This window comes from Heterodontus francisci, chromosome 17 (genome assembly GCF_036365525.1).
Source record: "Heterodontus francisci isolate sHetFra1 chromosome 17, sHetFra1.hap1, whole genome shotgun sequence".
NCBI lineage: Eukaryota > Metazoa > Chordata > Chondrichthyes > Heterodontiformes > Heterodontidae > Heterodontus > Heterodontus francisci.
Genome location: NC_090387.1, coordinates 67,105,770 through 67,122,205, shown reverse-complemented (window position 1 = coordinate 67,122,205; position 16,436 = coordinate 67,105,770). Strand labels below are relative to the sequence as shown.

The 16,436-nt window shown below is 41.6% G+C and overlaps 1 protein-coding gene across 5 annotated transcripts in view; it reads left to right on the top strand.

Moving 5' to 3' along the window:
• The window catches only part of fhod1 (formin homology 2 domain containing 1), a 386,223-nt gene that overhangs the window by 214,108 nt on the left and 155,679 nt on the right, over nt 1-16,436 (top strand). For all 5 annotated transcript variants that reach the window (XM_068049567.1, XM_068049568.1, XM_068049569.1 and 2 more), the window contains 3 exons: nt 245-339; nt 4,714-4,825; nt 9,518-9,612. In XM_068049567.1, coding sequence (XP_067905668.1) covers nt 245-339; nt 4,714-4,825; nt 9,518-9,612 — 302 coding nt within the window. The remainder of the gene's footprint in view (nt 1-244; nt 340-4,713; nt 4,826-9,517; nt 9,613-16,436) is intronic.

Genomic DNA, 16,436 nt, shown 5'->3' with positions numbered 1-16,436 from the left:
CCGGTTTCTGTGTTGTATAACTCTATGACTTGCGGAGTATTTGTTGCATTTTTTGTTTTTGTATCAGATTTCCAATATCTGCAGTTATTTTGTTTTTTATTATCAACTCCAAACTTGAGCAAGGTCATTAAAAGCACCATGTCAAGATTTACAAATGAATCAACATTGAATTTCAGAATGGTACTTTTTCCATTTTTTTGAGATAAAAGGGACACATTTAACAGTCTTTTTATTGCATTTACAGCTTTGAGCCAGATTATGTTGTTTGTGGATGGAATGAATGGAGTCATTGGTCATAATGAGACAGTCCAGTGGCTATACACTCTGACCGGCAGCATGGTGAGTCATCTGACAATCCTGTAAATGTATATTAAATTATGAAAATGTTTATTTTCATATGAGCTTAAATGAAAGCTTCCAAGCTGGATTACTGTTCACCAGACAGCAGTAGGGAAGTAATTGGACTTGGTTCTCAAAGCGATAGAGGGAAAACTTAGTCCAAGTTCGCAGTTCCCAAGGAACATGGCCAGAAAGTGCATGCACTTCGGTAACGAGTGAGTGTGGGATTTGGCAGTGATGCTCTCCATGGTTGAATTGCCTGCTGAAAATTCATGCTCACATATGGAACGATTCCTTGAAAGCAGTTGATATGCTGTTGGTACTTGCGTTTCCTCACCTAGTACTATTACTTGGATTTGTTCATAATATACAGTTTAAATTTGTAGTGCTTGTCTATACATTCAGGACTGGGTTTCATGGGTTCTCTTTCCTCCCACTGATTTCTCTACTCTGGGATTAGAGGTTGTTGAATGAATCAGGCCTTTGGTTTAGTAGTTTTATTCCAGTTACAAGGTATCCTTGATCTTACCTATAACCATCAGCTGCTGGGTGATTTCAGAAAGCATGACTGGTCGTTGGGTTCCTTAACATTTTGAGGAAAGAAAGGTGGTAAGGGAGCACAGTGACAGAACAAATGGGCAATGTGCTTGCACAGGTATTTAGGAGAAAGTGCATGTGATGTTGTTTTATGTGGCAAGTCGCTCATGAATTTTTTCTGACTTGCAATAAAAGCCACTGTGGATAAGCGTAAAATCATTTAATTGTGCTGAAGAAGTGAGAAAGTGGATAACGCTATCAAATGGCAAAGTATTTGAGGTAACTAAGCAGGAAAGAGGCCTGGGTGTTTGGTGGATCGGTTGTCGAACCTGTCAGGCAATGAAGAAAGCAAATAAAATTTAGCAGGTATGTTGAAGGTGTGACAAAAGTCAAAGGAAGGGATTTTAAAGTGTATCTACCTTGGTAAGGCTGCTTCTAGAGTACTGTGTTCAACATACTACAGGAAAAATGTCGAATTATTAGAGGGAGCTCTATGAGGTTGATGGTCCTGTCATTATAAAACAATTTACCATGTCTTACCATGAGCACTGCCTTGGAGATCTACCAGTTTATTGTAGTTCTTGAAATGATAATCTCATTTATACTTGGGACACCTTATACCCTGATTAGCCTCAATTTTATGAAACAAAATTGAGAATGACATCCAAATAATTGATGTATCTTTTTACCAGTGTAGTCAAGGTAAGATGTAAATAATAAGAACAATGTTATAGGAAACCAGAGCCCCCTGTAATCTCCATATCCCCTGGCAACTTCAAACATGTTGTATTGGTTAAACCACAAGTGGAGTGAATCAAAAGGCATCTGTTTTCACTTCACCAGAACCCCAACAATCCATTGACTTGCATTAATATTTCTAGCTATAATGTAGAACTGGCAGATATGATTCTTTATGTTGTGTAGCTGCATGCAGCTGAACAGGAAGCAGCCGGTTCATCTTAACTTACATGTGTGTGTCTTTTTATAGAGTAGTTTACAAGGTGCTGACTTTTAAGCACCTGCTTTAGACTTAATAAAAGTGTGATGTGGCGAAGGAGCCAGAAGTAATTATTGTGCATTTCCTTTTTATATTCGTTATTAATAGAAAACAATCAGCAAGTGAGATTGAAAATATAAATTTTATGAAATTTAATGAATAACTACCACATTGATGAACAAATTGATATTTGTTTTTTGGGACCAACCATTTCCATTTATAAAGCACATTTCACCAAATTACTTATTTACTTCTAGGCTGGGATTTTCCCAAGGCGGCAGGGTGTCCTGGGCCAGAAGCTAGGGGCGACCTCACTTGGGCAGGTGGCGGGACCCTGGGCTGCATTTTACAGGTGGCAGCCAATTAAGTGGCCACTACCGGGCCAGCTGCCCAATTAAGGATGCCGACTCATAACCCTCCCTTCCAGCTCCTCCCACCCCCCCCGCCTCCCCAAGGAGCTGCTAGCCCAATCTGAGGGCTGGTAGCTCAGCAGCCTCAGCATCGCCACACTGAGGGCAGGCGGCATCAATGCCATGAGGGCGGCCATTGCTGCCGGGGGCCCCTTCGTTGGCCAAAGAGTGTCCACAAAGGAGGCCCCCCCCCCCCCCCATCCTGGAGCCCGCTGGGAGGCCGCCAGTGTTTACCCGGTGCTCTTCCCACCCGGCAGAGGGTGCCCCTGCTGCTGGTAAAATGCCAGTGGAGGCAGAAAGAGGCCCCCAATTCCCCACTTAAGTGGCTCAATTGGGCTGCAGATGGGTGGGCCCTCTGCCACCTTTCTCGCTGTTGGCAAAATGGTATCAGTCATGCCACCCAATGCCTTCCCACGACATTTTGCCAGCCTTCCTGCCTCCGACCCAGTCCTCAAAGGGTCTGGAAATTGCAGGCCATCGTTTCTTCCAGCAGCTATAAACAAACAACGCTGTTTTTAGTGATGTGTCAGTGCTCTTATTTACAATTAATCAACAAACACGGTGCGTTAGAAAAGTGCTATCATTCAGTCTGCCAGCAGGGGTCGATAGAGTATAGCAGAGCCTGGCTGTAAACAGCAGTTGAACTCACAGAAATCCAAACAATTTTGATGAGATACCTGAAGTTTTTTCCTTGGTTGAAAAATCTATCCTGGCTTCTTTTTTTAAATTAGATTCATTAGAAAAAGAGTTTGTTTTAAAAATGCAGCACTAAATTAAAATAATCTGGTTGTTTTATTAAAGCGACACAACACATTCTTGTATTCAAATTCCATTTTAATTTACAGGTTTGTTCCACCAATTAAAAAAAAAAGGTTTTCTGCAGAGTTAACTTCCAAACACCTATGACTGCATGGCGCTTCTGGGGAAGGGTACTAGTGCACTATTGGATGGCTCGGCAGATGCTGAGAGTAATTGGAGGTGCGACAGTTTATTCAATCAAGGCCCCTGGGCCACAGTTAAATGGGGGCAGGGGAGATGAAGGGTCCTGTCTAATATAATCTTGTTTTTGAATTTCAGTCCTTTCCTGTCGGAACACAGGTGGTCAGATGTTGCTGACTTTTTTTTCCCACCTGCACGTTTCTGCATTCTCCTCCGGAGGTGGGAGAGAGGACAGGGATGTGGAGCATATATCCATCAGAAAGGGCCTTAGACTACCTGATACCAGTCGCCCTCTAACAAGAGATTGAGCATAACTTGTGCTGATCAGTTTACGTATTTATCATGACGCCATAGCTAGGATTTTCAGTCGCAGGTTGGGCCGAGAACGGGAGTGTGTTTTTAAAAATAATCTTGGATGGTGTGTCAGTGTTCTGACGCTTCCAGGGTGCACTAGTATTTTCAAAGCGAGGAGGGGGGTGGGGGAGGGGTGAGGAGGGAGAGCTGGGAACCCGCTTTCCTCCAATTAATGGCCTGCTAAGCTCCTTGAGGAGCTTGTTAATGGGCCAGGGAGGGCCAGAAGGTGATTCTCAATTCACAAATCACCAAACCTGAACAGTCTGATGCACATTACTGCACAACTATTGGGTTCAATGCGGGGAGCACTTACTTTTTTTTTAATGAGAAAAAATTTTTGCCACCAGGGTTTTTGTGTGAGATCGGACACAGTATCTTTCAGTTAGCTATTTGGCCACTTCCCTGCCCAATGAGAGTGCTGGCCCTCTGATATCCTCCCTGCTCTCCTCTACAAGGCAATGGTAGGCCCCGTCATGGCTGCCATTTGCTGTTGATGGTGCTCAGCACGCAGCTCCCACCTCCTGACAGAGCTCAGTGCCACTCATTGGGCACCGAGCTCACCACTGGCCCAATTAGAACAACTACATTTGAAAATTCCATCGTGTGACTGACACAGATGCCACACGGGGTCAGGATCTGGAAATATCCTGTCGGCTTCCGGACTCTGGTTTGAAAATCAAACCCCATATCTTCGTGTGGTGGTTGTTCAGTTGTTAACCTTTGAATGTAGATGATCTCTTTTCTTAATGTGTAAAGTATACAAGTACAAGTGTTTGTGCAAGGTCTAACATGTTAATAAAAGATGCCCTTTTCTGAAAGAAAAAAAAAATCAAAAAATATATTCCGCTTATCAACAATCTGTGCGAAGCCGCACATAATTGTATCATTTGTGACACTTGGTAGAATTGGAATAAATTTTAAAATAAGAGACGGTAACGTCAATTAAAAATGAACATGTTAATTGAAGGAAAATGGGCAGAGATGAACAGTTACTATATTCAAGTTCTCACTGCTCTACAGTGACACCTCCTGGAAAGGTCAGAGTGTTCAGCCTGAAATACTTCCCTCCCTCCCTTTACTGTTAGCTGGCAAATCTGACATTTACTCACAGCCTGCTCTCCTGTTTCTCACTCCCAGTACCGTTTGGTGGTGAAGACTGCACTGAAACTCCTGTTAGTGTTTGTGGAATATACAGAGAACAACGTGGCTCTTCTGATTCAGGCTGTCAACATTGTGGATGATAAAAGAAGTAAGTGCTATTCTAATGGGTTTAGGGAGAGTTACAACCTGGCAGTGTGAGTTTTCAAGCCACAACATCAAAGGCATGTACATTGAAATAAAATCAAAATTGCCGGTAAATATGTTGCCAAAAGTGCGAATGTACTTACAAATTATGTGAATGTGGTGCTTTTTTTTTGCAGTTGGCCAAATGGTTTTAAGCAAATTTAATGTATTTTGTAATTGGAATTAACATGTTGAAATGTGTGATTTATTTGTGGTACTAATCTCTGCTCGTCAGTCCTGCTGGCCCTGGGGCTTTGTGACTGACAAGATATAGAGCTGAGCATTCCCTTGTGATGAGACCCCACTGGGAGCAAAAAGTGAATCTAATTTATTGCCTTTGTGATGACGTTTTTAAACTGACACAAAAATGCAAAAGGTCAAAACAAACCAGACCATTGATTTACTGCACATATAACCCAGAATTAAATCAGTCGAAGCCCATCTAACCGTGTAATGGTAAGAAGCCTGGATTTGGGGCCTGTGATTGAGGCAGGTGAAGAGGAACGAGCAGCGGACACAACGGCTGTGTGTAAAAGCAGTTTTTCTCTAGTTGCTATGATCGTGCCTCTTGGAGAGAAAAGGGTCAATATAACAGCTGTGAGAGGATAGCAATTGGAAAAGTGATGTTCAACAACATGAACAGGTTTCTGTGCAACTGTAATATCAAACTGGTGGCAAGAATTACAATGCTGAATTGTCTTGCATGGTCACTAGAATTTTAGGTATATGACAACTGGACCTTAGTGCTGAAGTAACAAGGAGCTCATAAGTGTCTGAATTCTGGTCCTACAGATATCTGCTAACCACTAGTGGGACATGAAAAATGACTAATGAGAGAGTTAAATGAGAAAAGAAAGAATTGATGAGGCAGAACGTGATGAGGAAAATGACACTGGAAAGTAGTTGAGGGTTCCACAGTCTTAAATCTACCGTTACAGAAGTTATGAATATATGAGGAGAATAAGGTGGGATGGGAAGCACGATTACACTGACCATTTTTTTAGGACTAAGGTTTAAAAGGAAATCCTGCTGCTCAGAGTTTATCAGAACTGCCATTTTGAAAGTTGTGTAGTAGGAATGAGGGGTGACCTCTTCTCACAATACCTAACTCAGTATCGTTGATTTAACAGGCACCCTCTTGAACTCGATGTGCTGCTATATCATTTATAACATTCCTGCAATTAGTTATAAATGTTGTGCTTCCTGTGCAGATCTGAAAACATGGCCACATCCACCAAACCAACACTTTGAACCTAAACTAAATGCCGCAGTTGGGTCACTAATCCAATGCCAATTGCTGGAGTTTACAAATATGTTACCAACTTTTTTTAAATTCAGCTGGATAAACCTCAAAATATCTGTGGCCCATCATCCATGCTGAACTTGTACAGTCAGTTTGGTTAAAAGTTAACAAATTGTAAGAACCAACCACAACTGCAGATTCTAGTTCTACATATGCTTGGTCCCACTTCCTTTAGATCTCTCTCTTGGACTCACTTTAATTATTGTCAACTACAATATTTGTTTATCTGTTCAGCTGTTAAAATGCTCTGCATCCAAATACAATCTGTGCAGGCAGGCAACAGGAGGTCTGTACATTGTAAAATGCAGGTCACATTTTGAGTGATATGGGCCAGCAGCACTGACTTATATGGCCCACTGTCGGGATTGTGGGTGGTGGGATCGGTGGGGAGAGGGGTGTTGGGAAGTGGATCACTGCGTGGGTTAATTGAAATAGATGATGAGAGTGTTGCTGACTGGTAGCTGAATGCAATGAAAAAACACATTGATAGATTTTTGTCAGGCAAGGGCTTTAAGGAATATGGAACCAAGGCAGTTGGATAGAGTTAAGATGCAGATCAGCAATGATCTAATTGAATAGCATAACAGGCTTGATGGGCTGATTGGCCTGCTCCTGTTCCTATGTTTAGCATTAGTAAAGAGCTGACAAGCTAGTTTGCTCCGTTACCAACATTAGCTGATCACCAATAAATGTTTTTAACTTCAATTGTAAAATTTAACAATTGAGCTTCGTACTGATTGCAGTTACTCCCATCTTCTGGTAATCGTGCTGGATTTCTGCAATCCTTTGGTTTGATCGCTGTTGTGCTACGTGTTTTGTCTTTCTGTGGAGTGGTTTTGGCTTTGCAGTGATACAGGGTAAGGTCGGATAAAACTGTCTCCCTGCATGGGCCCACCAACAGTTTTTTTTTTAATGGAAGCTTTTGTTCCTCAGCTGGTGCTGACAGCACTTGATGATAGGTCATCAGCGTGGGATGGATGTAGCTACTGGTATACGGCAGGCAGAAGTCTGGTGTATATCAGGCAGGTGTTCAGCATGCACTGCTCTAAAATAAAGGATAAAACCTGGAGCAGAGGACAGACAGCTTTCTGTCCAGGTGATTTTTTTTTTTACAAAATATGAAAATGATAGGCAGGAAAAGCCCAGCTGGTCGATCAAGCCTGCCCCATACTAGTGGCACCTGGAGCATCCTGACTAGACACTTCCTACCACCAGCATCCATGTAATCTGCTGGGAGAGTCATTAAAAACAGGCGTTCACTGTATTTTCACAGTAATGGTGACGAAGAGAAAGTCAAACACAGACTATGAACCCACTAAAGGGGCATTTCTTTTTAAATCAGAGTCATTTGTTTCTTCTGCTTTGCCCTTGGACTGAAGTGCAGTTTTGTGAAGAGGGCAGTCTGAGTCGACTCTTGTGCTGCTATTGATAATATTTACTGCTCCAAAATTAAAGAAGCAATGCAATCAAACCCAAAAGCAAGAACATTCACATTTTTAAAAAAGTGATACCAGTTTATATTTTTGATTTGATTTTTACTTCACCAATGATTATGAAGAGTAAATGTTGGCCGGAAATGCTTCTGCTTCTATTCCTGATTGCTAACTGGTCCAAAATCCAGCCCATAGAAATGCTAAACTCAGACGTATGTTTATTGCAGTCAGTAATATTTGAACAGAAAACCTAAAAGTCGTGAAGTGTTAACAGAATGAAATAGCTGTTGTATTTTTGTTTTAAAGCATTAGTTTTTATATCAATTGACTTGAAACACCCGAGTTGTCTGTTATTTTTGCCATTCAGTTTTTTCCCTGTTTTATGCAGTAATATCAAACTTGTTTTTTCATCCACCTTTCCTTGAATTCTGCAAAAGGAAAGTACAAAAATCCCATCGTTTCTTCAGGTCTATAAATGAACAAGTGTTTACTGAACCTGCATGCCCATTAAGCCAATATTTTCTCGAATTTCCTTTTTGTGTCCTCTTTTTGAGTTGCTTTTCTTTTTTCACTCCCAGGACAGGCTAAAGGGTGGGCAGGCGATGAACTCACTGCCCTGCAAATGCGACTCTGGAGCCAGCTGCCAGAATATGGGCAAGAGTGACTCGTGTTCTTAACTTCCCACCCTGTGTGAAAGACCTGAGCCGCTGCCCATTTTCCCCGTGTGGCAGTATGGCCAAAGATAAAATTTCTGGCTGTGAAATTAGCTTCCAACCTCTATCCTGTCACCTAACAATGTTGCAGAAGTGCTGCTTGTTCCTCTCTCTGTCCCCCTGTGTTTCGGTGCCCTGCACCACACATCATACTCCAGCAGAGAGCGACATGCAGGGATGTCCAGAAATGGTTTGCCTTCTGATTATTTCCCCCCACCCCAAGGCAAAAGTTTAATTTCCCTTTTGACTTTATGGCAAAGATTTGATGCTTCTTGTGCAAGGAATGATCGGTACACATCTGTGTCTGACTGTTCTATCACACAGACTGATGGAATAGTCGTGTACAGCATTACTGCACCATCTAATTCTTTATCACTCAAAGTTTTTTTTAAAAAGGAAGAAATGCATTCTAAGAGTTTGTTTGTGCCTTGTATAAATGGTGAAATGATGCTGCAAATGTGAAATGCATCCAAAGCAAGGTGGGGATGGATGATCTGTTCAGATCTTGTCCAATCATGTTCTCACCATCTCCCTAACAGTAATTGTGCTCTGTGTGTACTTGGATTCTTGTTGCTATTAAATAAAATAAGGTACTTATGATAATGCTATGCATCACATGTGTATGCCAAATGTTACAAAAATGCAAGTAATCAAATGTTGGATAACATCTGATCCTGAGACTGGCCCTCTGACTTTCAGGGTAAATAATGCACTTTGTTTATATTAGTGCAGTAAGCAGTGCTTGTGTACTGATGGTTCATATTAATGTGGTGAACTGTGCTTGTGTGTTGAAGCCAAAAGAATTGGGGGAGACGAGGAGAATTTCTTTTACACAGCGAGCTGTTATCCTCTGGAATGGACTGCCTGAAAGGTGGAAGCAGATTCAGAATTTCAAAAGGAAATTGGAAACGGAAATGTTTGCAGTCCTGTGGGGAAAGAGCAGGGGAGTGGGACTAATTAGATAGCTCTGGCACAGGCATGATGGGCTGAATGGCCACTTTACTTGCTGTGTGTTTCTTTGTATTAACATGTTAATCTGAGCTTGCGAATTGTTGGTTTATATAAGAGTTTATGAGTTAAACTTCCCAACTATGCAGTTGTAACTTATTATATGCTGGATATAATCAAATTAAAAAGCATGCTTATCACATTTCTCTTTAGCTTTTTAGTCTGACATGTAACTATCTTAAAATCCTTTTTTTCTGCAGACACAAAGACATGGACGAATTTAGTTGAAATTCTGGAGGAGAAGAATGGAGCTGATTCCGAGCTGCTTGTTTTTACTATGACACTTATTAATAAGGTAAAAGTTGTTCACGATTCTTTTGCAACTTCATTTAACCCTGTGAGATCCTGTTGCATGAATCCAACCTCCATCAAGGAAGATTGGAAATTGTATTTCGCTGCTACAACAATGGTTACTCTCGCCTCCTGTTTTGAGATGCAAGCCTACAGGTCAAATTCTCTGAGATCCAATTTATTTACTGTGTTAATTAGTATCCTTTTATATAGAAATCATCAAAATGCAACAAATATAAATTTCAAATCAATATTTTTACAACAGTAGGCTTACTGAGAAAATTTGATGTTTAGAGCGAGAACTTGAATTTATATAGCACCTTTCATGACCTCAAGACATTCCAAATCGCTTTACAGCCAATGACGCACATTTTGAGGTGTACTCACTGTTGTAATCCTCCATATCTGTCCACACAACAGCAAATGAAATCTGTGAAAATGCTTTAGAAAATTGTGTCTTTGGGGTGATACAACTGGAGGTGCGAGGCCAATAGATAGAAAAACCAATTTTTTTTTTTCTTGCCAATTTTATTCCTTTCTGGGAATTAATTCCTTGCTGGGTATGTTTTTTTTCTGATTCCAGTGAACCCTCTGTTAGTGCGACAGAGTAGCTGTTATTCATGTACAAGACTTCACTGAGAGTGTTGGGAAGCTATTCAACTGCAGGGAGAATAACGATTCAGTCCTATTCCGGCCTCACCCCATGTTCATACACATGCACTTCCAGCATAGTTGGCTGACTTTATTTTTCTCCTCTCTAACTCAGGGGGCCACTGAGACCAGTTGTAGTGTTGCTGAATTGGCACAGACGAGGATTGGACTTTAGGCCTTTCTAGTCTCTGTGGCTCCACTACTTACGAGACAAACTCAGGGGGTCATTGGGAAAACAAATTACTTTTTAAGCACAATTATAACAATTTATCACAAAGCTGGTAAGCTTCCCATCACTAAAAGAGCACTGAGCAATGTCAAACATGTGAACTGAAGTTTTGTCACACAAGGGTATTGCTAAACAATTATTTAGATCGACTGTCAGCTCATGAGCAATATTGTCAGAGATCACTAATAATGAATTTACAAGGACTCAGAGTCTCTAATTACACAAGGTCTGTTTTGCGTTAAAGCATTTTCTATAAATTAGAACATTGACTAGAACTAGGTGCGAAATGCCTGTGTAGGAAATGTGATTCATATTGGCTGAGATGCAAGTCTGACAATTCCCAAGATTTTATATAATTTGTGCTTTATTTTTGCTACAAATGCCATAACGTTTAATTCCTTTTGTGATCATCTTAAGTTTGTTTCCTCTTATTGGAATCTTGCTGACTAGTGAAAACAATCTATGACTTCTCATCGCAATCTTTCAGAATTTTGAAAACATCTATTGGGTCCTCCCTTAAACTTCTTTGCTATGGTGAAGAACACACCAACTTCTCAAGTCTCTCTTCTGGTTAATGTATACTCCAGTTTATCCATTGCTTTTATACCTTTCATATAATGGATTGTCTAAAATTGCACATAATACTCCATGTGCAGCCTAAGTATGTCTAAGTTCAACATTATCTACCTGCTTTTGTATTCTGTGGTTTAAGATATAAAACCACTTGTGATGCTACCTTTATAGACCTGGCTATCTGTTACATCAAGCCCTCTACTCCATTTAAAATCCTACCATTGAAGATGTAGCTCTTTTCATTATTTTATATTTTTCTACAATAAACTGCGCCTGCCAACTATCGACCTGTCCTGATAATGCATCTATGTTTTCTAGTACTTTTTTTTTTAAAGATTAGAGATACAGCACTGAAACAGGCCCTTCGGCCCACCGAGTCTATGCCGACCATCAACCACCCATTTATACTAATCCTACACTAATCCCATATTCCTACCAAACATCCCCACCTGTCCCTATATTTCCCTACCACCTACCTATACTGGTGACAATTTATAATGGCCAATTTACCTATCAACCTGCAAGTCTTTTGGCTTGTGGGAGGAAACCGGAGCACCCGGAGAGAACTTGCAAACTCCACACAGGCAGTACCCGGAATCGAACCCGGGTCCCTGGAGCTGTGAGGCTGCTGTGCTAACCACTGCGCCACTGTGCTCTTTCACTGTTCTTGTTAAATTTGCTAATTCTCCCAATTTGGGGAAATCAGTAACTTTCAATGTTCTTCACTCACATTCTTATTTACTATGTACATAAATGACTTAGAACAGTCCCAACACAGACACCTTGGAATGGATACACTTTTGCAGACTCTTAACCTGCATGTAAAATTTCTTTCTTTCTAACGTATTTTACCAAATTTGCTAAGATTCTGGGTGATTATCTCTTTGATGACGGCACAAGCTGTTTGACTTATTTTTTCCTACAATTAATACTGGCAATATCATGCTAATACCATGGAATCTGTGTTTATTCTGCAAAACCTAGCTCTGTAATGCTTAGTACATCCAAATGCACAACAGAAAACCTGATTTTCCACCCCCCCAACCCCCCTCCCCCACCCGCCCCAAAACATAATCGTTCTAGACTGTTGCTTGTTAAACTACTTTTATGGCCAAGGCTGTATCCAAATTTTATTCTACCGCTGGTTTCAATCAACTGTCGCAGTTCAGTATTGTTTTCAGGTTGCACATGATAAATAATGAACTATGAAGCTAATGGCCCACCTTAGCTCATCCTTCCAGAAAAGCGTAGCCACCATCCAATCGTTTATTGTGACTCCAAAGTTTTTGCATCTGAATGGTCATCCCAAGTGTTGATCACTCTGGGCGATTATGAACCTCCTGACATCAATCCTAAATTCTCCAGTTTGAACTTCTGTTTCCTTGCCGTACTGTTCAGGATTTACTTTTTCCATATAATTTATCATCTTGTACACATTTTATAAAGTCCCCTTTCGGTCACCTCCTTTCAAAGTTTTGCCGTCTTTGCTCATAATTTAATTCTCTTACTCTAAAGTTCAGGCTTGTGGCTCTTCTCTATACTGTCTACAGGTTTTGAATCATTTCCTTGTGTTTCTGAGGTAAAATCTGGATGCAATAGTCAGGTGTGAGCAGAGCACTCGACAGCCCTAACATGACTTCTCCAGTTTATACTCTACTGATTTGGCAATATGATTCTATTTGTTGTTTGCTGCCCTGAAATGATTGGGTATGTTAAATGCTGAGCCCTTCTTATTCCCCTAAATCTTTTTCAACTTCACTCCAGCTAGTTTGACACCGTACACAAAGTATGTGTGTTGCCTATTTTCTTCCGATGTGGCATCCCTTGCGTTAACGGTGTTGAATTTCATCTTCTATTTTTCCCAATTGTAGGTTTTATCCCGTTCTCTTGTGGATCCTTCGATGCCTCATCAAACTTCATTGTTTCCTCCTCTCTTTATTTCTCTCCCCCATCAGGCTTAGTGTTGTGCAAATTTGGCTAATTTACACAGCGTTTCTGTGTCCAAGTCACTGACTTAGATTGGAAACAGGAGGGGTCCTAGCAGTCCATCTAGCTCTCTCTCTCTGCCCCTCCCCCAACAAAATCACTTCCCATAACCTGTACCTGCTGCTTCCTATTCCCCAGCCAGCTTCTGATCACAAATTCGTGTTATTTGATTCTTTCCAGTCCTTCGTAAGAATGTAAATCAAATCTTTCATCTTAGTTCCCAAAATGCATTTTATTCTGTCATGTTGCCTGCTTTATAGCATTGACCGACATGCAGGACAGTTCAGAAGTAATTGATTCCAGTTTCAGTGTATTGATTTTTAGATTAAAAATGTTACATTTTTCAGTCATTTCTGCGAGTGTCCTTGGAATCCTTTTTTCTCACTTTCTTGCTGTCAGGTAACGCTGTTGGTTATTTTGTTGTAAAAGAAATAGTTACATTCTCATTACATTTTCTCTGTGAATTATTATATTTCAGTAACCATTGGTCCCTGTTATTTACATGAGTGCCCTTTCAATAGTGAGGGTGAGGTGTTAAATGCCTTTAATGTACTACTTGCACAAAAGCTTATTTAGAAAGCCAGTTAGTACAAAATAATATTGTACAAATGCAGTGTTTTTAATCAGTTTGAATTAATTAGTAGAGATACGAAGCTATGACGATTACAGTAACAGATTTTACAGCAGGAGCAAACAGTCCTGTTCACCTTTCAGGAATCCCTCTAGGTGACAAAGTAATCGTCCTTCAGTTTATAATCCATTGCACAAATTATATAAAAATATATAAAAATCCATATATATTATATATAAAAAGCTGATGCTTTGTAACTGTGTAACATTTATTATAAAGCATAAGTTCAGCATCCGGGTACAAAGCAGCCAAACTGAAATGCTAAATTCCAGATTTCCCCAACCGAGTAGTTAGTCTGAAGCTTGATTAACCTTTTGTCAGGCTCAGTAGAACAGTTTGAAATCGGTACAGTACACAAGAACCCAATAAACATCAATATCAACATGTTATAGTGGGCCATTCAGATCACCCTGTTCACTTGGTGAAGTTGTGGACGTAAGTGGGTCTGTCTATGTCTGGCAAGGGGAAGTGTGCCTCTATCTTTCTAGCGGTCGATCACTGCACCTAGTATTTTCTCATCTCTGCACAGGCAGATTGTATTGGCAACTGGTGTTCGTTCTGTCCATTGAGAGGAGATTTGACAGAGGTGTTCAAAATCATAAGGAGTCTAGATAGAGAGAAATAGTTCCCTTTGGTAGAAGGGTTGAGAACCAGAGGGCACTGATTTAAGGTGAATGGCAGAAAAACCAATGGTGATTGAGGATAAAACTTTTTTACACAGCGAGTGGTTAGGGTCTGGAATGCACTGCCTGAAAGTGTGGTGGAGGTAGATTCAATTGTGACTTTCCAAAGGGAATTGAATAAGCACCTGAAGAGAGAAAAGTTGCAGGTCTCTGGGGAAAAGACAAGAGAGTAGGACTTGCTGAGTTGCTCTTGCAGAGAGCTGGCATGGTCACTAAAGGCTGAATGACCATTCTATACTTTTGTATGCATACACTGGGCACCCCAAACACAGAAATGGCAGAGACATGGTGGAGGACACTAGTACCATCCCAATATTAACAGGTAATGCAGAGGTAATAGAAAGGGAAGAACTTAGAACAATCATCATTACTGGAGAAAAAGTACTGAACAAACTATTGGGATTGAAGGCAGACAAGTTCCCAGGGCCTGATGGCCTACACCCTACGGTCTTAAAGGAAGTGGCAGTGGAGATAGTGGATCCATTGGTTATAATATTCCAAAATTCCCTGGATGCGGGGAAGGTTCCAGTGGATTGGAAAAGTGCTAATATAACGCCCTTATTCAAAAAGGGAGTGAGGCAGAAAGTAGGAAACTGTAGATCAGTTAGTTTAACATCTGTCGTTGGGAAATTGTTAGAAACCATTATTCTTCTTTGGCCTCCTTGTCTCGAGAGACAGTGGCAAGCGCCTGGATGTGGTCAGTGGTTTGTGGAGCAGCGCCTGGAGTGGCTATAAAGGCCAATTCTAGAGTGACAGACTCTTCCACAGGAGCTGCAGATAAAATTGGTTGTTGGGGCTGTTACACAGTTGGCTCTTTCCTTGCACTTCTGTCTTTTTTCCTGCCAACTGCTAAGTCTTTTCGACTTGCCAGACTTTAGCTCCGCCTTTATGGCTGTCCGCCAGCTCTGGCGATAACTGGCAACTGACTCCCACGACTTGTGGTCAATATCACAGGACTTCATGTCGCGTTTGCAGGCATCTTTAAAGCGGAGACATGGACGGCCGGTGGGTCTGATACCAGTGGCGAGCTCGCTGTACAATGCGTCATTGGGGATCCTGCCATCTTCCATGCGGCTCACATGGCCAAGCCATCTCAAGCATCGCTGGCTCAGTAGGGTGTATATGCTGGGGATGTTGGCTGCCTGGAGAACTTCTGCGTTGGAGATACGGTCCTGCCACCTGATGCCAAGGATTCTCCGGAGGCAGCGAAGATGGAATTAGTTGAGACGTCGCTCTTAGCTGACGTACATTGTCCAGGCCTCGCTGCCGTAGAGCAAGGTACTGAGGACACGGGCTTGAAACACTCGGACTTTTGTGTTCCTTGTCTGTGCGCCATTTTTCCACACCCTCTTGGCCAGTCTGGACATAGCAGCGGACGCCTTTCCCATGCACTTGTTGATTTCTGCATCGAGAGACAGGTTACTGGTGATAGTTGAGCCTAGGTAGGTGAACTCTTGAACCACTTCCAGAGCGTGGTCGCCGATATTGATGGATGGAGCATTTCTGATGTCCTGTCCCATGATGTTTGTTTTCTTGAGGCTGATGGTTAGGCCAAATTCATTGCATGCAACTGCAATCCTGTCGATGAGTCTCTGCAGACACTCTTCAGTGTGGGCTGTTAATGCAGCATCGTCAGCAAAGAGGAGTTCCCTGATGAGGACTTTCCGTACTTTGGTCTTCGCTCTTAGACGGGCAAGGTTGAACAACCTGCCATCTGATCTTGTGTTGAGGAAAGTTCCTTCTTCTGAAGACTTGAACGCATGTGAGAGCAGCAGTGAGAAGAAGATCCCAAACAGTGCAGGTGCAAGAACACACCGCTGTTTCACGCCACTCAGGATAGGAAAGGGGTTTGATGAGGCACTGCTGTGCTGAATTGTGCCTTTAGTATTGTCATAGAATGAGGTGATGATACTTAGTAGCTTTGGTGGACATCCAATCTTTGCTAGTAGTCAAAGGCTTTGGTGAGATCAATGAAAGCAACGTAGAGGGGCATCTGTTGTTCACGGCATTTCTCCTGGAGCTGGCGAAGGGGGAACAACATGTCAATGGTGGATCTCTCTGCTCGAAAGCCACAC